The following is a 21,980-nucleotide window of genomic DNA, read 5'->3' on the forward strand; positions in this document are numbered from 1 at the left end:
GAAATAGGACAGAAAATATTGTATAAAATTTAATAGAAGAAAACTGGTACAAAATCTAATAATAAATTGTACGGAAGCATTGATTGAATAAATAATAATTCTTTAGCCAAATAAAAGTATTCTTCTGTACGTAATTACTCTATTTAATTTTTTTAGGAATTTAATTATTAGACTGTGGATTTTTATGCATTTATACTTAAAAATATACGAAATATTAAAATATTTCATTGCAATATTTATATTATAGTATTTAAAACAAATCTCTATTTAGGTTCTACTTCTTTAGTTCAATTTAGTTCATAAAAGTATGCATAAAGATCCACTGTCTATCAATTATCTCAACTAAAATAGTAACACGGTGATACTTGGCAGTTATTAATACTCGACGAAGAAGTAAGTGGGATATAAGAAACAAAAATCTGTCAAAGGAAGTAAAACTGGACGTGAATAGTCAGACAAGGTCCCCCTCTTGCATTCTACTGCACCTAGATGTACTAATATACAGTAATGAACAAAAATATCACCAGAAACCAGATTTTCTTGTAAAATTCTGTGTAAACTTATAAAATTCACGGTTCCTTTTTCAATTCTTTTTTGTTGCATCGTTGAAATTTATTAAGCAGCTGTGCTATAAAAATAAATGGTAAAAAATAATAAAATAATAAAAAATGTATAACGAGTTGCCTTTACATCAATAACATTAGTTATGCAAACTAATATTATCAAATAAGTTAAAGAAACATAACAATCAAATATTTTTCAAAAATCTTATATCTTCGAATCTATCAAGTTATTTATTTCTACAGCTATTTTATATTGAAATACTTCTGACATGAAAATATTTCTTCTAAATTGATCAAACGTTTCCAAACCCTACTTCTCATATAGTGCATTTCGTAATTACAAAACCATTTAATAACATTCAATTTTTGCATACTGCGTTACATATTCTTATACGTCGATGTGATAAAGAAAGAAGTACATATTTCGTATTTATTTATTCTTTTTTCTCGCAAAAACAATGGATTAAACGATAGACTAAAGAAAACAAGAAAGAGAAAAAAGATTCTAGGAAACTAGTTTATTTCTATTTTATAATAACAGCAGCGACATAATAGAATATTTGATTTTACAAAAATTGAACTCAGGATACAATAAAATGAAATTGTTGTAAGTCTAGCTATAATTTTGCACGATTTTGGTCAGATTCTACCTTCCATCTGGTACCTAACAATTTAAGTATTCAAGATTTTAGTTCTATAGCTACGCATCGTATTTCACAAGAACGTTGAGCAAAGAATCGTGTTTTCCCAAATTTACACATAAGTTTATAGAAAATGGGATGTTATGTGCCAACAATTTTGTTCATCACTGTATGCTACTATTCAAACTTCGTGCACAGTCCGGCTGGTGCAAGCTACACGCTACTGCGCGTCAAAAAAGGATCAACAAAAGAAGGGCTGTGACTCACTGCTTTATTCGGGCTTTGGCACGACCTTCTAGCGACTCTGAACGTCCGTCCGCAAAACGTGTTCGCGCGCAGAGCGCGACTCGAGGCTTATTAAAAGAAGAAGAACAAAAAAAGAAAAAGAAAAGAAGAAAAGAAAATTAAGAAAAAAAAAAAAATGAAACATGAAACAAACAAGAGTGAAAAGCGCATATGGGGCGTTTCTTCGACGCGAAACAAGAGAGGAAACTTTCTCCGTGAGAGAACGCGCGCCCCTTTTCGTGCTGAACACGCGAGCAATAATCATTTTAGCATTCAGTCTTGTTTCCTCGACGAACGACCTTTGACGTTGGCTCATCTTTTCTCTGTTCAAATTCATGCAGATCCACTGCTTCAAATGATTTTTCTTTTTTTTTTTTTGTTTTTTTTAAGTTTCTATATGAAGGTTTATTATTTTTATTTTTCACTTCACTTGAACTTCCTTTGGTAGCTTCGAAGCTTCACTTAATGTCTTCTCTGTACTATAAGTCGCGTCATATACAACAAACAATGTTGTTAATTAGTTATGTATAATTCTCGTCGTTAGTTGATCTCATCTGTCGAAATGCACATAGATCAACTGGTTTCAGTAACTCCTCTTTTTGATTTTATTTCTATACGAATATTTATTATTTTTTACGCTCACTTCACTGTAACGTATGTATGCATGAATGGCTTTCGACGTTGGCTTGATCTCCTCTGTTAAAATCCACGCAGATCCACTGCCTTCGGTAATTTTTCTTTTTTTTTTTTGTTGTTTCCTTTTTAAGTCTCTATATGAAGATCTATTATTTTTATTTGTCACTTCACTTAAACTTCCTTTTGGTAGCTTCGAAGCTTCACTTAATGTCTTCTCTGCATCACAACAAGCAACGCTGCCAATTAAATATTACAACGTTATCTATCACTTGTTCCTCCTCACACAGTTCTATATCCATTTTTTCTACGCAACGTCGCGAGCAGATCGAGCTATTAATTGTCCAAGACGAACCTTAGATTTGGACACGATACTAGAGAGTCTTCTCCTAAGACAGGAGGATAATTACAATTATCGACGACCAGAAATCGTGAATTTTTTCCACAACCAGAATCGTTAGTATAAAACAAATCATCCAGCTGCACCAAGAAATAGCGGATCCCATCGAAGAAGATCCAATATGACGTCCTGTATTCCTCAAATACACGTCACGCTAAATAAACGAAGAGATTCAAACCAGTTTTATTACTGATTATCGGTCCTCGTGGCTTCCTCGAACAGATCGTCGAACACTTTGTCAACATCTGCGGTGTTCACGTTTAGTAATGGCATTTGTTGAGGGGTAGTTATCGAAAGACACAATTTTTCATCAGATAAACCAGGCATAGTACGACTACGAGACAGTCCAACCATCCCTTTAGACGCAAATCTAGGTGATCTTCTGTGTTTCAAGGAATCTTTCGATTCTACATGATCACCTGGTTGATCGAAATATTGCCTGATCTTATCCTCCATCTTCTTGACGCTATCCGCCATTGACGACGCTTCAAATTGTTTGGACCTCAATTTCTGAGAAGACGGAGACTTTGGTTTGGGTGGTTTTGGATGAGAGCTTTGAAGCGAAGACGTTGACGCTGGTGTATTTATTTTAGGTGCTCGAGGATAACGATTGGAGAGAGCCAACTGGTGCCAGGACTCTGATTTCGAGAGCACTATAGATCTAGAAGTTTTATTCGCACAAGATACCAAATATTCGTCACTGGAGTCGATCGGTACCGCTCCATTTGGAACTGGAGAACGTTCCTTGTGAATTGATTTCGATTGAGGGTTTGGCACCTGTTCGTAAGCTTCCCGTAAAGCAACCACCCTGTTCACGGTCACTGGACCTGGTGAACGCGCTCGAGGTGGCTCTGGCTTCTTTTGAGGAACTGGTGTTAGATATTTGGTAAATCGACTTGGTCCTTGGGAACCTGTCGGTCGATCGAAGTTTGCTGGTTGATTGTATCTTTGTTCCTGGTGAATTATATTCGATTGTTGATGGTGAATATTTTGATTAAAAGTCGATTGTGGATGGTGCACATTCTGAGTCACGTTTACAGGTTGTTGATGACTTAATGGAATATTTGGTTGCTTGTAACTTTGCTGTTGATGACTTGATGCAATATTTAGTTGATCGAAACTCTGTTGCTGGTGACTGGATGCAATATTCGGTTGATTGAAACTCTGTTGCTGATGATTCAACACAGTGTTTGATTGATTACAACTTTGTTGTTGAGGAACTACTAAATTAGGAGATTGACTCGAGGATTTAGTCTGAGCTTGACTAACAGTCAGGTGTTGTCCAAAATTAGAAGATTGATGCGGTTGATCATTCAAAGAAGTGATTTCATTCTGCAGGCGACGAACCAAGCTCTGTTGCAGCAAGTTATGTCGACGAATTTCATCCTCTGAAGCAATAGTCTCGTTAGTTGGTGGTCTAGACCTGGACCAAGAAAATTGTGAAGGAGATGGTGACGAAGACGTCCTAGAATCCACTGCCACTTCTTCTGATCGAGGTTCAGGACTATCCACGGACGATGCAACCGTTGCAATAGCACACGTGTACCTTGTAACTACTCCAATATCTGGGCTGATATCTTGATTTTGAATATTTTCATCATCCGGGAAAGTCGAACTTTCCATAGGCCAATCTGGTGTCTTCTGAAGATCCTCTTTTTCTTCTGCTGCATTTGATATTTCGTCAGATGGATTATTACTATTAAATAAAACAGAAGGAACCAAAGCAGAGGAATATTTTTGGTTATCTTCAGACTCGTAACTATTCACAGGATTTCCAGATAATTGTTTCTGATAATTCTGCGTTTCTTGAAAAGGTACAGATTCTCTGAAACCTTGCTCACTAGGAATCTGACGTACACCAGGAACCACTACAGGATTATTATACTCAGAACCACTGGATACAGTATGATAATTCTGATTGTGATCCAGAATAAATCTCTGACGATTTTCAGACACCTGATCAGAATCCGACTGCTCACAAAATAAAGGTTTCCATTGTTTTTCACTTTCTACATCACTTACTGATATCGTTGGTCTATCCAATTTGTTAGAAGTCTGTACAGCAGCGTTACTACAAACCAAGGTCTGACCTTTTGAAATTTTAGGCGTCACTCTGAAAGATCTACCTTCGTTCTGATGCTCTTCGTTTATTCCAGTTTGCACGGCCACTGATGAACTACCTCTCAATGTAGTATCTGCAAAATTATTCTCACCAAATCGATTCTCACGATCTTTTCCACTTTTTATCGCTTCGAATATCTCTTTAGATCCTCGATGCTCCATAGGAGGATACTCATGAGTCTGAACACGTTTGTCTGGAACTACTTTGAAAGAAATCTTGCCATCCACCACTCCAGTAACGTTGTCTCGTTGAGCCAGTTCTCTTTGGTGCTGTTCTTCGAGTTTCTTCGTTTCTATGGAAGTTTTTCCAACGAATGGCGCGAACTGTTTGCAAAAAGATCGATAATCCAGTTTACCGTTCTCTGTAACCGTGTTATTGGCTCTGTTCTCGTTTTTCTCGTGTTCTATCCACGGTGGTCGAGGAAAACTAGGTTTCTCTACATTGGCTCTAGAGAATTTCGGAGATTGTTGCGTTGTTTCTTTATCAAACATCATTCTAGCTTTTTCTTTCAGTGTGTTTGTCGGTACTGGAACGTTCTTTGACCAATGATAGGATGGAGGAACCTTGGACGGAGATCCTGGCGAAGATCTTTCTATTTTACGAAAAGGAGAGGAAGGGGCATGCCTGAAACCTGTTGACTCCATCTTCGTCTGAGGATTTGGCACAGAATAGTTAGAATAATTTGGAGTAGAATTAGAGTAAACTTGTGCCTGAGCCGGCCCAGGGAACATTTTATTAGCTCGAAACTTTAAAGAAGGTTTATTATCCTTCTCCTCACTTATCGTTGGTTTATCAAAGGTTGTTTTAATGTTGGAAAATTTACTGTTCCAGTTTGCGTTAGTCAGCGACGACATATCCATGGTGCGTCCAAATGTTTTGAAGGGAACTACTGGCGCAACTGATGGTGTTTCGTTGTTCTTAGTAATTAAAGCCAGGAATTTTCTATCGTTTTCTGTCTTAGGTTGAAATGTAGGAACGGTAACGTTGCTAGAATTGAACGATTTGTCTCCAACACTAATTGGCTTTCTTAAGGACAAACAGCCCGTAGTTTCATGTCCAAGAGTCTCAGCTTGAAGCTTCAAGTAACTAGGAATATCAATAGTGTTCGCACGTTTGATCTTCGACTTTTTTGCACTAAATTTATTACTATTCCCGTATTTTCCACTACTTGAAGCTAACTCAGCCCGTTGCCGAAGAATAGCCGCCAATTTGCTTACGCGACTTCTTTCATCGCTATCTTCAATAATATTCTCGTTATTCTCTTTCTCTTGATAATTGTTAGCTCTATACGGAGCCTGGTACATATTTAGCTCTCCAACAGTCTTAGTATCAGCTGCATCCACCTGTTGCATCCCACGACACACACAATTATTGTCCCTAATTTCTTTATTCTTATCCTCTAGTAACTGTCTTTGATTTATCGCGTCTTTCGTGCATTTATCACGAACTTCTTCCGGCTTTCTGTCAATCGCACTAACTGTAGATATATTCTGTTCCTTCTGTTCCTTTATAACAGGCGAAATCTCTCCCAAAGGGAGACTATTTCTTTCCTCTTCTAACCACTTCCTAGCTTTCGCCAATTCTTCCGCAGAAACACCAATAGTGTGTCTAGTTCCTCTTCGTCTCTTGCTCAAAGACGTCGAAGGAAGCACAGGAACCTTCACCGTGGTCTCCTCAGGCATCTGTAGCCTAGACAACAAACTAGATACCAACCTTAATAACTGCAATTTACTCGTAGGATCAGAAGCTGCGCCGTGTTTCGCGAGCGCATTCACGTCGATTTTCTCTAAAGTCTCTCGAAGACGGGACAAAGCAGTCTGTATATCGGATAATAACAAATCTTCGAGGAATTTCAGATCTTTCTTTAATTCTGGTTCCTTGCAGTTGCCCAGAACTTGTTCCATGGAGGTACGAATCCGGAAGTCCTCTTCGGAGTCGACGCCAGAGTCTTCGAGAAGCGCTGGTGGTTCGTCCTCGCGGCGACCCCCTAGGGAGAGCTCGAGAGCCGCGCGTAGACGTTCTACCAGTAGCGGCAATGAATTCCACTCACCGACTGGCTGGTTCTCGTTTCGTCCATCGATGGTACCTGTCGCAGTCCCTTCTTTTCTTGTCGAGGTTTCCTCTCGTTTGATTTTCTCGTCGTTGTCCACGGTGCTCGAACTCGCTGAAAAAGAAACGACACGAGACGAGGGTTGAACCCAGAGACGACCTGAGGACACACAGCGCACAGACGGCACACGAGGAAGCACGATACACGAAGGATCTATTTTTCTCATCTTTGATTCCCTTTTTTTTTTTTTTTTTTTTTTCGACAGTATACGAAGGAAGATCTATTCTTCTCATCTTTGTGTCCTTTTTATATTCTATGTTTATTTGACAATACACAAGGAAGCACGAAAGACGAGAGGAGATGTACTTTTTTCATCTGTGAATCTTTTCTATCTTTTAGAGACGTTAGCTGGTTTTAAAGGTATACGAGGAAGTACGATACACGAAGGAATATCTACCTCTCTCGCCTCTGATACCTTTTTATTTTTCTGTTATATCTTTTATGTACGTTGTCTTTCTTTACTATGATTTTTTTTGGTCACACTAGAAAGGGTATTTGGTATTTCTTATTTGTTGATTTTTCTAGCGAGACCAGAGAGAATCAAGAGTCGTGTGGAAGTAGAATAAGTCGGTGTGTGTTGGCTCGAGACGCAAAAGGAACGCGTGAAACGCGTTTTCGCGAGGAGGAGCCGCTTAGCTTGACCGGCAGTCGCGCTCGCTTTATTTAAAAGCCACGGGATTCTCCGCGGGGATTTATTTTCGGTCGCTCGTTCAACGCCTCGCGGAGCTGCCCACCGGAGGAGAGAGAGCCCTGACGAATCGTGAACGACGCCGCGCAGCGAGACGAGAGATCGGCCCCATATGAGCAGCTAATTCGAAATTCAAACCAGTTCGATACTCCATCGTTCGTTCCTTTTCACGTTTTTCTTCTTTAAAAAGAAGACGTTTCTTTGGGTTGATTTGTAAAAGTTGATACGAAGACGATATTGTAGATATATGTAAGGAGAGTAGGTTTTTACTTATGGGTCTTATTGGTGGTTAGCTTCTTTGGTAAGGAGCCAGATGGATCAACCTCTTCGTTATTACACCAATTTTATAGATAACGTTGGGATTGCTTGAGATTCTTCTTAACCGATAACTAAGAAAGTAGAATTATATCTTCGTTTCGATAAGAGGATTTTTTATATTTCTATTCTGTGGTGTTTCATTTTGAAGTTGTAAATTCGGCGAGTTGTTCTAAAGAGTTCTTGTAGATTCTAATTGTGTGCATGGTACAGTGATTAACATAAAATAACAGCAATTCTAATTTGCATAAAATATAAGTATGTATGGTACTATTCAAAAGTAAATGGACAACTGTTTATTTTTGACAAGATCTAATTTATAATTACTAAATTATAGATAAATCAAACTATAGTAATTTTATTCCTTTTATCATAGTTTCTGACATGAAAATTTTCATTTATATTCTGATTCTATAAGAAGATAAGAAATACTACTTCTAAATTATTAACTTCTTATTAACTTTTACAGTTTAGTAAAATTCACGTACTACTTCGTTCAAAATAGTCAAGAAATAAGTAACTGGTTGAACGCGAACGAGTGTAAAAACTTGAGAATCAAGTCAAGTAAATACCAGGTTACATTGATCAAGATATTTCAAGTTTCTTGAATTCATACATTTAGATTAATCTGAAAGAGCTTAAAACTCAAAGTGTACGGATTGCTATAAACAGTTAGTGCATTTAATTTGTATTAAATAACATTTAGCCCCTTAACGTATAAATCTTTCCTTGGTTTACAAATTTTTTATAATAACTAACTGGCACTTTGTAATAGCTAATTGACACTGGAACACTGAAAATAAATGTATAATATATCTTTTATATTATACATATTAAAATATTTTAGTATAAGATAGCTTAAGTTCATGAAAATGAGCGAATAAAATAATCGATAGACTGAAAACAATCTATTACACATAGATCCACATATATCAGAGGCATGTGCATTAAGTGCACAATTATCCAGGTCATAGCGTAGTACTCTTTATACCATAAAGATCGATAGAAAATAACAATTATACAAGTTTGTTAAATCGAAGTCAGGTGATTGTTTAGTCAGAAGATAACAGACTAAAACACAAGGATTTAACAATCCTTGAAATTGCTTCGCGTTTCATTTCACACGCAACTAACAACCACGGAATGCGTTGAGCTAGATTCGTTCGATTCGAAACAGGTGATCCATCTATCCTCGAATTACCGTGCGTCACGAACCTGGTTGTGCGGCCTCTTTCTTCTCTATTTCCATCGATTTCCTCTCGTTCTCCACGTACGTCTCCTTCTCTTTTTCCTCTTTGAATAATTCCTCCTTGGTCTCTTCTGGATATTCTTTTACGGTTTCCTTTGGGATATCCTCGTAGGTGTCTAAATATTCCACGGTGTTTGATTCTCCACTTTCTCCCTCGACGATGTTCTGCAGATTATGGTTCTCCACGACGTTTCGAATATCTGGAAAAATTTAATGACATTAAAATGGAACGTGTCAGATGAAGAGAATGAAGCAGTTTTTTTTTTTATCAACAATGGATCTGCACACTTTTCATTTATATCAAAATATAGTGGTTACAAAAAAGTATTGGCACATGGCTTTTTTTCCAGTAGAGTTTTCTTTTCTTTTTTTTTATTAGGCTCTACATTTCATTCTTAAACAGTGAAATTTTTGTAGTTACACGAAAGTACTAGCAAATAATATGAAATTTAATAATTCTGAACCTAATGAATTAGTACGTGAATGTTATAATAGACACAATAATGTGCTAATACTTTTTGCAGCTGTAAATAACGACAGATTACTAATACATTATAAATGTAGTATTGTATTCGATGATTTTCTCGAACCTTTTTGAGGCTACACTGTTAAAGGGTTAACGTAGCAGAAAACACAGCAATGGTTACATCGCAGAAAGATGTACGTACTTCGTTTTATTTTCTTTCTTTCGTTTTTTTTTTAATCCTTCCTTTTTAGTAGTCACGTGCAAAGAATGTCCTTTAATAGTTCAATGCGATGAATTGAAAAAAGAACGTCAGGATTCAAAGATGAGAGAAAAGAGAAGAAGTAATGTTTCGTTAATGATGTTACGTTTTACAGACAATCGTACGCCCTATCGTATTTATTCAGAAGCCGCGAGCGATCATCGTACATTTTTCCCTGAGTTAACGTAGACCAATTTCGCTCGTTCATTATCTATCATACGATACTCGAATAATCGTAGGCCAAAGATATTCAAAGAAGATCGTGACGCCAGCTCGTAAAGAAGACCTCACCTTCCGCCTCCGACATTTTGATCCTCTGGATCTTCGACTGGCTGCCTGGAACCCAAAGCAAACATCGTTCTTCAAGCGAGCTGTCGATATTCGTAAGGTATTACAAGCGTAGTAAAAATAAATCGATGAAATAACAAACGAACTCGAACGAACAGTATGATTCTTCATTTCTTTTTCTTTTTATAACGTTCATTTTACATCTGTTACATATTACAAAAAGATTTGTATATTGCTTTTTATTTGCTATTTCACGTTTATTCTGTTATTGATTTGAAGTTTCTTTTCGCTTAAACATTATTTTTTTGTTTTTATTTAATTGCAATAACAATCTGTTCTTAGTTGGATGATCTTTCTAGCTTTGTTTGTTAGTTCTGTTTCAACTTTCTCATATTAGAAAGAAATCTTTCCTTATTTCTCTGTTGAAACTTTTTTATTCATGTAAAATTTTGATTTATTTCGTCTTGTTTCTTGATCTTTATCAGAATTCTAAAAATAATAGTGATTTATTGTTTCGAGTTTTATTATTAGTTTCGTTTGAACTTTCTCGCATTAGAGCAGAATCTCACACTTTTGCTCTTGAAATTTTTATTCGACTACAATATTAATTTATTTCTACTTTAATAGATTTCTTCTGCTTGTGTTTTTTTATTAGTTATTTACTTTCGAACTTCTCCACGTGAATAAAAGAAATTTTCTCCTTTTCTTTACCAATCGCACTATTCAATTATGATCTTAATCTATTTTTGCCTAATTTCTCCATTACCTCGTTCCGCTCTAACTTTTCTAAGATAAAGACAGAAATTTTCACTTTATTCTTGTTTCAAATTCTATTTAATATTAATCTACTTTACTTAAATACGTAATTTCTAATTACCTTGTTATTCTTCAACATTTAAACTACGTTAAAACAGAACAAATGTTCGCTTTTCCTCTCTCAAACTCTATTCAAAAACAGAAATTTCGACGTTTCCTGTCCCAATTTCACAATATCGAACGAAGTAATCTATTTTTACTTTAATACTCTTTCGCAATTATCTCGTTCTTCTCCAAATTCTCCACATTAAAAACAGAAATTTTCATCTTTTCTTCTTCAATCCCTAATTAATCACGATATTATCCTACATCTTTGCTCAAACAAATTTTTCAAAAACAAAAGTTTCCTTATTCTTCTGTCCCATTTTCACGATATTAACCTACTTTTGTTAAAGAAAGTTTCTCTAATTACCTTTATCTTCTCCAACTACTCCACGCGAAAATTAATACCTTTTTCCTGTCGATCTCCAATTAGTCACAATATTATTCCATATTTTTGCTCAAACAAATTTTTCAAAAATAACAATTTTCACATTCTTCTGTCCCAATTTCACAATATTAATCTACTTTTGTCACAAAAGGTTTCTGTAATCACTTTAGCCTTCTCAGACTATTTCACAGCAGAAGAAAGAAAAAAGACGAAGAATTCGTCACTTTTCGTCTCTCAGTTCTTATTTAACCGCGACATTGAGCCACTTTCATTGGACGTGAGTATAGTAACGCGAATAATAGTAACCGGCGCGTTTTCAGGATTCCCGATCCAGCGTTTCCGCGAAAACGAACCGCATGCGATCGCGTCCAGGTCGAGAACGTTAAATGAACGACTCTAGGTCTAGTCTGGTGCATTTCTCGATGGCAGAGAAGCGTTGGCGGCTGTTTCGAACACGACAGGCCTCGCGCGAAAATAGCTTTGACCTGTTTTCGCGAATACGGAAATTAGGAAGTCCTCTGCGGCCGATTCTATGCAAGCTATGCTCCCGATACAGTATACCGATTACATATTTGGAATCGTGATTCGTAAATTATCCCGCTGTCTCGATCGTTTCGAGAACGTCTTTCGTCTCGTTTAATGCCGCACGAAATAGTTTCATAGTATTCGAAGTTTAACCCATGCGCTGAATTAATTTCAATTAATTTTTTCACTTATACGAACTATTCAGAAGTTACGTAAATTAGATTAATTACGTAAATTAAAACGTATAGAGCTATGATGTTAATGTTTCGCATTTATTATTATTCGCGTCATATCCTTGTGATAAATAAATTTATCGAAGGAAATCACTCGTTTCTCGAGAATCGAACATTAATAATATCGAGAGATTTACAAAAAGTGAAATTGATTGCTTTGGATTTTGAGAGGCTTATATTACAAACATACAGTCGACTATTATTTGCTGTATATCATTCGAACAATGTTGACGTAATAAAATATCTTATAGAATGGAAGAGAACGAGCGAATTATAAATAAGACGAAAAATAAATAAACATGAATGGAAATGAATAAAATAAGTCGAAATTTACAAATAGAAATAAATATAATAGATATAAATTATTATTTATAAAAATGGAGCAACGAGAAACGATACGTATAGGATGCTTAAGAATAAAGAATCGATGCTAATAAAAGTGTTTCGGTCTTCAGTTATGCTTGTATCACTGTTGACTGCGAATCTTTTGGAAATAGAGTTAAACAAACAGTTCAGTTGTTGCTTTGTGTACTATAATAAACGTTTCCGTGAACGTTGCGCAATCCAAAAGCGTTTACTCATTCACTTCTTTCGCTGAGAAATCAACGCAAAAGCTACAAAACCGCGTGTTATTCCTAAATGTCTTTCCGGCATTATTCCAATCTCTTGAAAAGTGTTTTTTAGTCACTCAGAAAAGATGCTCGTGTTGATACCTTAGAATAGCAACAAAGGGACAGAGAACGAACGCTAAACGTTCACACAACGTGATCATAAAGAGTATTTTAAGGAACATGCAAGTTTCTATGTTTTCTGTACCTATCGTTGTTTCGTATGACAAATTTCTAACTATAGACTTTGTGAAAGCCCATTGCAATTGCGTATAATTGTAGATAGCTGTAATAAAAGAAGAACATGTAGAAATAATAATATTATTATAATAAGAGGAATACGCAGTAATGATAATAATGGGGGATTCAATTTTTAGATAAGAGATCGAGAAATTGCAAAATATTCGTTTCAAGCATTTAAGAAATATCCATTGAGTATAATGAATTTTTGGGTAATATCCAAACACCGAAGGCTAATTTTGCAAATAACAAGAAACCTACGCACAAACGTCGACTTTCGATAATTTTGGACTATAAAAGGATACATTAGGGAAAATCTAAGAAAATCTAACAAGACGATGTTACCGATTATAGATTAAACAGTATAATGCTCCTCCTATTCAGAAGAGCCAATATCATAACTTTAATAGTTAGAAAGTACCATGAATATTAAAATAAATTAGAATATTAACGAAACCTTAAAACCTGTTTATAGATTGTTAAATACTTATTTTCCTGCCTCGAAAGAAAGCTTCTTATCCATAAAAATCAACTAACCGTCTAACAATAAGTTTAATACTTAGAACGTTTAATTAAAAGCAAACAAGACTGGGATATTAAATCAAATAAACTTAAATCCTTCATATGAATTATTAATTTTCTTGCCACAAGAAAAGTATATTATCTATTTACAGAAGACAACAATGTTTTCAGTTAACGAAAAACCTACTTGCGTAGAACTTGCTATTCGTCTCGTCCAGCTTTCAGCATTTTAATACGTCCATACGTACATTCATAAATACATTCTTAACAGCAGAAGCTCAGAAAAAAGGTCGTGTCAATGACTCTTAAAGCAAGACGTTACTCAGCAAGAATCCTCTATCATCTACGAAACGCACATCATTTACTTATGCAAAGATCAAGTTTGCAAAGCCTCTGCAAGATCGAGGGTGAGAAAGCGGGCGAAAGTTCCGGTCAGTTTGCTTTGCACGCGGGACGACCATGATAGGCAACCGCGTTCTACCACGAGGCCGTGTGCTTTATAAATAGTTCTGAGAAGTTTCACCGTGGTAGACGTCTCCTTGCCTTCAGTTTTTTTCAAAATATTTTCCTACTTAATTCATGTCTGTTTCATTTATTAACGTAGAAAGGTATAATAGATGGATATAGCAAGACGATACAGTAAGGTCATAAAACATAGTTAAGCCCATTAAAGTTTTTTCTCTGGTTTGTTACGTTAGCGAAAGTATCATTTATAATTTTTTCTTCGATTAATTGAAATATATTATCGAATCTTTTTAATATTATTACGAAAGGGAATTCCAAGGATTCGCTTAGTATTCTTTTAAATAAAAGAAATTGAAGTAACATTGTGGTATGATAAATAGATTGCGGATGATTGACGCGTTTGTGGAAAATTAAAAGACGCAGAAACGTACAGAAATACATAAAATATTGAAAGTGTAGCATAATCATTATGACATTTAAAAAATTTCCACTTAGGTTTCATTTCTCTTAGATGTACTGCAAAGAAGGAATTGATTCTGAGTTAACATTAGGCTCCTTGTGAAACCTATTATGTCTCAAATTAATTGTCACAGTCGTCGAGAGTTGTCAACTTTAATCACTAAGCAATTTTATGATTCATGCATTCACTATATCGCTTCCATCTATTATAAGTTCATCGAAACAACTGTTATTCGTTGGCAAGAGGGCATCAAGTTCCTATAGATTAGAAAGCCACTGAATTTCAACCACTCGAAATAAATAAAACGTGATAGAAGCTTTTTTAATGTCCACCTCAAGAAAGCTTCGTTAAGCTTTAGCGTGCAATTTTACATTTATGCAAAATATGCGTCTATGTGTCTTACGACCTTCTGTTCCAAAACGCGCGAGATACCAGGCGATCAAATTCGAGGCGATCGCGGTCCACACGTTCCTCGTGGACGTCTGCCAAGCGAGCAGTTTGTTGCTTGAAAGCTGGCCGATTTTGGCGACGTACATGAATCGAGTCAACTTAAGGGGCATACGTCCAACAATCTTCAATCGTTGTAGCACAACTTAATCATTATCAATGCTATGACGAGTCTCTCTTGGCAGTTCTTCGTTCGCGTTAAAACTCTGTTTTTGAAACACGAATTCTCTATTCAAATTCCCTGTCTTCCTCCTCATCTTCCTTTTACGGTTCTCTTTTACAACCAACTTATTCTTAATACTTCATTCTCTAACAGCAAGTAAATAGAGGGAAGGAAGCTTAACGATTTAAGAAGATTGACGACGAAGAGCGAATAAGGCTATAGCTACAATAAACGCGTGTACTGACAAATGAAACATTCGAAGGCCGAAATGCAGACATTCGTAAAAATCATTGTATATGCATACAATAGCCGCTAAAAGTATCTGAACACTTACCACAGGAAACTTTCATGTATATGTTATGTATGTTACGTAACACATTTTAAAATTTCATTGACACTGTAATGACACACGACTATCGTGATTATAATATTGAAACCAATCTGAAACTGTATATATATAAAAGTTACAAGATATTTATTATAAGCATATATTTAGTAAAAAAAAAAGTCAGTATACAGTATGAATAGCCATATTAAAGATAGCCATATTAAATATATGTGTAATAAGTGTTAAGTGATGTTCCCATTAATATAACGGATAATTAATTTGCACTAAACATACAGTGGTTATAAAAAATTGTATCTCCCAATAAAGCAATTTTTCATCAAGTTCTACATTTCATTTTCATAGTATCAAAGCTTTGCAATCATACGTAAGCGTTGTTAAGTATGCTTAGACCTAACTAATTAACGTGTAAATGCTATAATAAACAAAATGATGTACACATGGTCGTTCTAGTCAGGTACATATACATGAAAGTTTTCTACGATAACTATGAGCGTCTGTAAAAATCTTATTTCAGAAAACAACACGTGGTTCATATGTACCAAGCTATTAAAAACCTTTTCTAAATATATTATGAGTTATCCCAAACACTCTAAATTGCTATTTGATTGCTCTGATGTATTCAAATACTTTCACGAGCCACAAAATGTTAAAATCTTATTCCAAAAAGCGGCACATGATTTGTATGTATCGAGTGACTAGAAATCCTCTCCAAATATGTTACGCGTGTTATACGAGACATTCTGAATTTCAATTTTCTGACATATCCATCAAAACTACAGTTCATCGGAACACCCCACCATAACCATAGCCTAATCGATGTGATTTAATTAAAAAACGATGAGATATATGATTTACCTTGAAGGATCAGAGGAACAGTGTCGGTGTATTGAGGAACTGCGCGCACGGGAGACTGCGCGAGCACCAGCCTCTCTGCCACCAGACTCTTCGTTCCGGTGGTTATCGTCGTCTTTGGCGGTGGTGGTGGTGGAGGTGCCATAGGTGGTGGTGGTGGTGGTGGCACTGGCGACGACGGTGGATGATGCTAGCAGCGCTGCTGTTAAAAGCTTACCGTCACCCGGCTCGAATTAGATCTCCTGAAATAGCAGCCGAGTTATTGCCGGCACTATGGACCAGCCTGGACGCATACCTCGCTATCGTGTACGTCGTGACGATTGGATCGAGGTGTACGCTTCCGGTACCGGACGCGGACACGCGCTCACCAGTGGTCCACCTTCTTGGCACAGACTAGAGGATCCTCCTCTTTGCTTCTAAACGAACGTCGCGCGTGATAATCAAGCTGCGTGTGCGAATACCAGTCGAGTGGACACCTGGCCGTGGCCGTATGAATGAAAAACGGTAGCTCGTATCCGGGATTTTACGTTCCAGTAACTCCGTTGACCAGTATTCTGTGGGTTGCTTTTATTGCGGAGCGGAGGATGTGAGTCAGGTGAGAGTTCGGTTCGAGAGCTTGTCCGCGTTGACGAGTTTCTATGGCTCGATTAGAAATATTACTCTGGTGATCGGTTAGTGTGCTGGATTTAAGCTTTTCGTTCTTGTTATAGATATGTGGCTTTTTAATACTTAAAAGCTGTCGTTAAACGAAATTACAATTAATTAAATTAATTATGTCATGGCTGTTGTTTCGCGCAAGATTATTCTTTTTAATTTAGAAATCAATGATGTCAAACGAATACAGGTTTTATTACTATTAGATAAAAATGTAAAATGTTAATTAGAATATTAGTATTAGATGAGAAGCAAAAAGATATTGTTTGCAACGGTTATAAATAATATTGTGATGTACCATCGCGAGACGATCAGATTAAAATGAAATTTGTATGGGGTGAAATTTTATTCTATGACAGTACCTGTTAGGATAGAATAGTTTTCAGATTGTAGGAAAGATCTTTGTTTTATCAGTTAAGTCGCTTAAAAGTTTTAAAAGTCTCATACGTAGCTATGATAATTACTTTTATAAATAAAGTACAAAGAAAAGTGATGACCACAGATATTATTTTTTAATATATACCTTGAAATTTAGAATTATTTATGCCATGTTCTTGTGATAAATAAATTTATCAATATAAATCATTGTTTTTTAAGCTGTTATTAATTATGCATCTGAATAAAGAAGACATAATGCAATATATTTCTAAAGAATTAATGAACCAGGAGAAGTTATAAATAAAGAGAATAATATCTACTAACTAATAATATAGTGTAGACAAATAAGTAAAGTTGTAACTAATTACGTAAAAATCATAGTAGATAAATAGACACTACCGTAATTGCTTACGAATTTTATTAAACGTTCCATATTATTACTTTAACAAGCGCTATCTATTATAATTTCAGGATAATAAGAATGTGAGCCTGAAATAGAACATAAATTAGTGGAAGATATAAGACGAAGAATAGTGGGTTTGAACGAGTCTGATGAAGTGAATGATACTGACCTTCCGTTGGATAATGAGTATGTAGTTTTGGAATGTAGTCTCCTTTAATAGTTAAATGCTGCTAGTTGGATGTCTACGATACTGATTCTTACCTTTAATTGCGCCTGAAATCCAGTTACATATATATTTATGTATATGACACCGTTTATCTTCATTTTTTATAATTATAAAGTAATTAGAGTGCTTCTTTCCTCTTCAACTAATTGAACTTGAAGCATGAACGTTACTTAATTGACGTGCAGGATGAGACTAAATCCATGTTGTTTTCTTTCTGTTTAATCATTATAGTCTCATGCAGATCATCTAGTAACATCATTACACATTCTCGACTACCCCAGAAACTCAATTAACTATTGAATGTCTTATCGCTCTTTTTGTTCATTGGCTTTTAAGATTACTTTCCTACTCATTTGTCTCATTATTCCAGATTTATAAGAACTTACAAAAATTTGTGGAATAATGCTATTATATTTTCTTCCAGAAGTTTCTTTTATATTTATGCATTAAAAAATCGTTTAAAGAGAATAGATTACATCTTTAATTCTCTACAGAAATACAAAATTTATTTCCAGCAACTTCCATGACACCTTTTCTATATTTAAACTTCTACAAGAAAATTATGTTCATGTTTTGATTAGTTATAATATGTAATAACAAATTTTTAATATTATCATTAATAATAAGATTATGATCAATTAGTAAACATATATTCAATTTAAATTAACAATCTAAAAATCCAATGCATCAACTAATGATACGTCTCCAAGTAAATCCACTCAAATACTCCTCCTTTTAACAGAACTTATTTTAAGCGTACATGTGACGAAACACGAAATAATAATAAATTTTTAGTGTTATTGTTAATAATAAATACTCATACGTTAAATGAACAACCACGCAATCCATTATATTATCCATTATAGTATCATCTCATCTCCAAGTCCACTTAGATATTCCTCTTCTTAACCAGAACTTATTTTAAGCATACATGTGACGAAACACAAAGTATAAAATAAATTTTTAACGTTATTCTTAATAATAAACAATCATACCTTAAATAAACAACCATGCAATCCATTACATAATCCATTATATTCACATCTCCAAGTAAATTCATTTAAATATTCTTCTTGTTAACCAGAATTTATTTCAGGTGTACGTGTGACGAAACACGAAAAAAATTCCCCGGGAATCGAGGTGTAAGCGTCATCGTCTGTGCAGGCGTCGAAGTCGCCCGCGTGCCATCAAGCATGCCACGCGATCCACGCTCACGTGTCACGTCTCGTGTCGTCATCCGGGATCATCGATCGCCGATCCGCCGAAATAAAACGCGCCAGACACGCACCTCTCGCTCTGAGCCGCGTTTTCCTGGCTCAGCTGATCGAGAACACCTTTTGTCGCTCTTCGCCTCCTCTATTTGGACTAGGTGGTGGCTGACTCCTTCGAGAGTTAGCCAGCCCCACCTGGTCCGTTTTTTCTCTTTCATGCTCCCCTCTTAAACACATTAAGACTCTCAGTCCCCTCTACTCCATGCCTGGAGATCGCTTTCGAAGACCCGTTAACCTACTGTGGCTCTTAGTGTTCGAGCTGCCTTCGAACCTTCCATGTTCGCAGTGCAGGTGCCCGTATCGTGCATCGTTCTTTCACAATAATCGTCCTTGGGTGCTGGTAGCCAGACCGTGGCGACCTAAGGTACACAAATTCTTAGAAACTTTGACTTTATACTGTTTCCTATTACTTATACTGTGATCCTAATTTCACTTTGGTTTGAACTGAAAAAAGGATTTTGAGTGTTTTAAGAAAATCTGTAAGAAAAATTTGAAACGAGAAGTCGCACGTGATTGTTTCGTACTTTAAGATATTTTCCGAAGAGAAACTCGAACTTAAAAAATTTTCCAAGAATAGAAACGTTTGATTTGAAAATAAAGAGCGCAGAAGGGTAAAGTTCACAGTGATTTGCTCTCTGTTACATTTATACTCGATGGATGCTCAGGGAAAGCCACTGATGCCAAGTGGTCTGCAAGGAGAACCGGAACTGGCCGGTTCCCTGAAGGTCGAAGGGAACTCGAAGATTCGATTAAAAAGATGAAGGGATGGTTCGACGCTTTCCGTATAGACGGAGGACCCACGTTGTATAGCTATAGTAATCGTACGCCTGTCACGGGAGATGTTCCTCTAGTGATTGTGTTCGTTATATTCGGCACCATCTTTACCGCGTTCCTTGTCATATTTCCTGGAATACGAAAGGAGGTCAGTACTTCCTTCTTCCTTTTACCCCTAATTTATCCCAAATTTAAAGTTTAATTCTCCAGTTAATAATATAATTATGAGTATAATTTTTAGTTATTTGGTTACTGATATAATTATAAATTTTTATGGTTGACAGCGTATTAGCACGTTCCTCACAGTGACCTTGAGCCTTTTCGTTGGAGCGTCGATCCAAGGTTTGTGTAGTCCACTTTGCTCGCAATTAACTGACTTTTTTCTATTGAACTATATGTATATCTATGTATGTGATTCCTTTTATATGATTACAGTCGCTCAATATGGATCATCCTGGCACACCAGTTCCGCGACCATTGTTAGCACATACAGTGCATTCTCGAGACAGAAAACTGCTGCGGAAATCGGAGGATATATCGGTCTGATGCATATAAACATCACCTACAGGCGTAAGTTGCTATAATAAACCTGCCGCCAGTCGCCTATTGTGCGTCCAAAATCAATTGTCTGCTCGAGGTCACTTTCTCAATTGTGAAACGGTATTACGAATGACTTGCCTCAGTTGTTAGAAAACGGGTTCAAATACAATTTGATACATCTTAAATTAATTACTCTTATATAATGCTATTTAACATTTAAGTTATTCTCTTTTCATTATTTTAATAATTTCCATATAAAGTGCTACCAAGTAGCGAAAATCCAATGGACGACGTGGAGTATAACGAAAGATTCTGGTGGAGGAGTACAGGAGAGATGACGAGTGCCTTTAAGCAAGCATTGAACCAGGGTGCACCGTTTCCTATAGTTTCTCTAGCCGAATACTTCAGCCTTCATCAAGAAGGCTTTTCCTGGGGAAGCAAATATCGACAAGCTGGCTACTACGCGTCGCTAATGCTCTGGTATGCCTCGAGAAAATACCTTTGCCATTGAGTCACTATTAATTCATTCTTCTGTCCTGACTGTATCTTTCGTTTTTATTTATACGTTGACTAATTGCTTCTTTCTAGGACGTCCTTTACCTCTTGGGCCATGATGAACCTGTTATTAATAATAGTGCCACGATATGGCGCTTACGGCATGATCTTCACTGGGATATGTATGCTTCTGACCAATTTAATCTACTGGGCACTTTTACCTTGCGAGCCTCTCATTGCACATATCGATGGTTCCATTCTTGCTTTTAATTTAGGATGGAATTATTGGCTTGTATTGTTAGCTGGTTAGTACTTTTATCTTCAGCTCTAAAGTCTAAAATCTAAGTTAAGAAGATCTACAGTTTTAAATCTAAATGCCTGAAAATGAAATGTTGCTTGAATTGAATGTATGATGGAATACATGATTGATGAAAAAGGAAAAATTGGATCCTCAGGATGTGAATCCTTCTAGGTATCGGATGTATGTTCACTGGAGTGGTGATTACGGCGATAGACATGATTTTTCCTCATCAGTTCTCCACGATATTGGAAGTTGATTACGATACGCCGTACGACAGACACGTTATCATAGAAGAGAGTTTCGATACGAGGAACGTCAGGCGAAGATTACCTAAAATCGAGGATTCATTTGGTGATCGTATAATAAGGTTCTATTTTAATTCATGTTTGCTTAATTATATGATATGTTGAATTAATCAGCAACAGGCTTGAGTATAGTGATTTAGAACTTATTACATGGATTTGGAATTTTTATCGTTTCAGTCAATTGTCTTCCAAGCTACAAAATAGACACGATATTAAGGAAGAGACACAAGGTGTGATAAATCGAGGATATACGTCACACGAGCCTTCAGAATTTCACCATGACTCTAACGAAGACTCATCAAAGAACAACTGGTCGTATCCGTTTCCATCGTCTTCACGTAGACCTATCAATACCTGATTATAAATGCTACATAATCTTTTAGTGTTAACAAATTCCTCAATATGTTTCAACAGAAGTTTTTGTTCATTTAAAACTGTAAGTTTAGCCCTAGAACTCCTATGGAGAAAAGAAGGGAATAAACAGTAACTACAATGAAATATGCT

At 36.1% G+C, this 21,980-nt stretch overlaps 2 protein-coding genes across 4 annotated transcripts; one reads left to right on the plus strand and one right to left on the minus strand.

Moving 5' to 3' along the window:
• Positions 1-1,848: 1,848 nt before the first annotated feature.
• Positions 1,849-16,342, minus strand: LOC139998371 (uncharacterized). Of its 3 annotated transcripts, none has more exons than XM_072022808.1 (4): positions 16,133-16,342; positions 10,023-10,067; positions 8,973-9,206; positions 1,849-6,808 (listed from the first exon to the last, which is right to left on the minus strand). In XM_072022808.1, the coding sequence occupies exons 1-4, from the start codon at positions 16,272-16,274 to the stop codon at positions 2,709-2,711; spliced, it is 4,521 nt and encodes a 1,506-aa protein (XP_071878909.1). In that variant the 5' UTR covers positions 16,275-16,342; the 3' UTR covers positions 1,849-2,708. The 3 variants fall into 3 exon arrangements, with proteins under 3 accessions (XP_071878909.1, XP_071878910.1, XP_071878911.1); XM_072022809.1 differs by having other exon boundaries at positions 9,899-10,067; positions 16,133-16,237; XM_072022810.1 differs by lacking the exons at positions 10,023-10,067; positions 16,133-16,342 and adding an exon at positions 9,675-9,866.
• Positions 16,343-16,427: 85 nt separating this feature from the next.
• Positions 16,428-21,974, plus strand: Mol (dual oxidase maturation factor 1 mol). Its single transcript, XM_072022839.1, has 10 exons — positions 16,428-16,724; positions 17,633-17,750; positions 18,887-19,425; positions 19,727-19,983; positions 20,120-20,177; positions 20,271-20,405; positions 20,636-20,855; positions 20,964-21,175; positions 21,343-21,538; positions 21,654-21,974. The coding sequence occupies exons 4-10, from the start codon at positions 19,819-19,821 to the stop codon at positions 21,832-21,834; spliced, it is 1,167 nt and encodes a 388-aa protein (XP_071878940.1). The 5' UTR covers positions 16,428-16,724; positions 17,633-17,750; positions 18,887-19,425; positions 19,727-19,818; the 3' UTR covers positions 21,835-21,974.
• The last annotated feature ends 6 nt before the right edge of the window (positions 21,975-21,980 follow it).

The sequence above is a fragment of the Bombus fervidus genome, chromosome 3 (genome assembly GCF_041682495.2).
Source record: "Bombus fervidus isolate BK054 chromosome 3, iyBomFerv1, whole genome shotgun sequence".
NCBI classification, from domain to species: domain Eukaryota; kingdom Metazoa; phylum Arthropoda; class Insecta; order Hymenoptera; family Apidae; genus Bombus; species Bombus fervidus.

Bases quoted from the DNA above. Each gene is read 5' to 3' on its own strand.
- LOC139998371 (XM_072022808.1), bottom strand. From the start codon at position 16,274: ATGGCACCTCCACCACCACCACCGCCAAAGACGACGATAACCACCGGA. The intron at 9,207-10,022 runs GTGAGGTCTTCT...AAATTTTTCCAG, and splicing joins CAAAATGTCGGAGGCGGAAG to ATATTCGAAACGTCGTGGAG. The intron at 6,809-8,972 runs GTTCGTGACGCA...TTTCTTTTTCAG, and splicing joins GAAAGAGGCCGCACAACCAG to CGAGTTCGAGCACCGTGGAC.
- Mol (XM_072022839.1), top strand. From the start codon at position 19,819: ATGAAGGGATGGTTCGACGCTTTCCGTATAGACGGAGGACCCACGTTG. The intron at 19,984-20,119 runs GTCAGTACTTCC...TATGGTTGACAG, and splicing joins TTCCTGGAATACGAAAGGAG to CGTATTAGCACGTTCCTCAC. The intron at 20,406-20,635 runs GTAAGTTGCTAT...TTCCATATAAAG, and splicing joins TATAAACATCACCTACAGGC to TGCTACCAAGTAGCGAAAAT.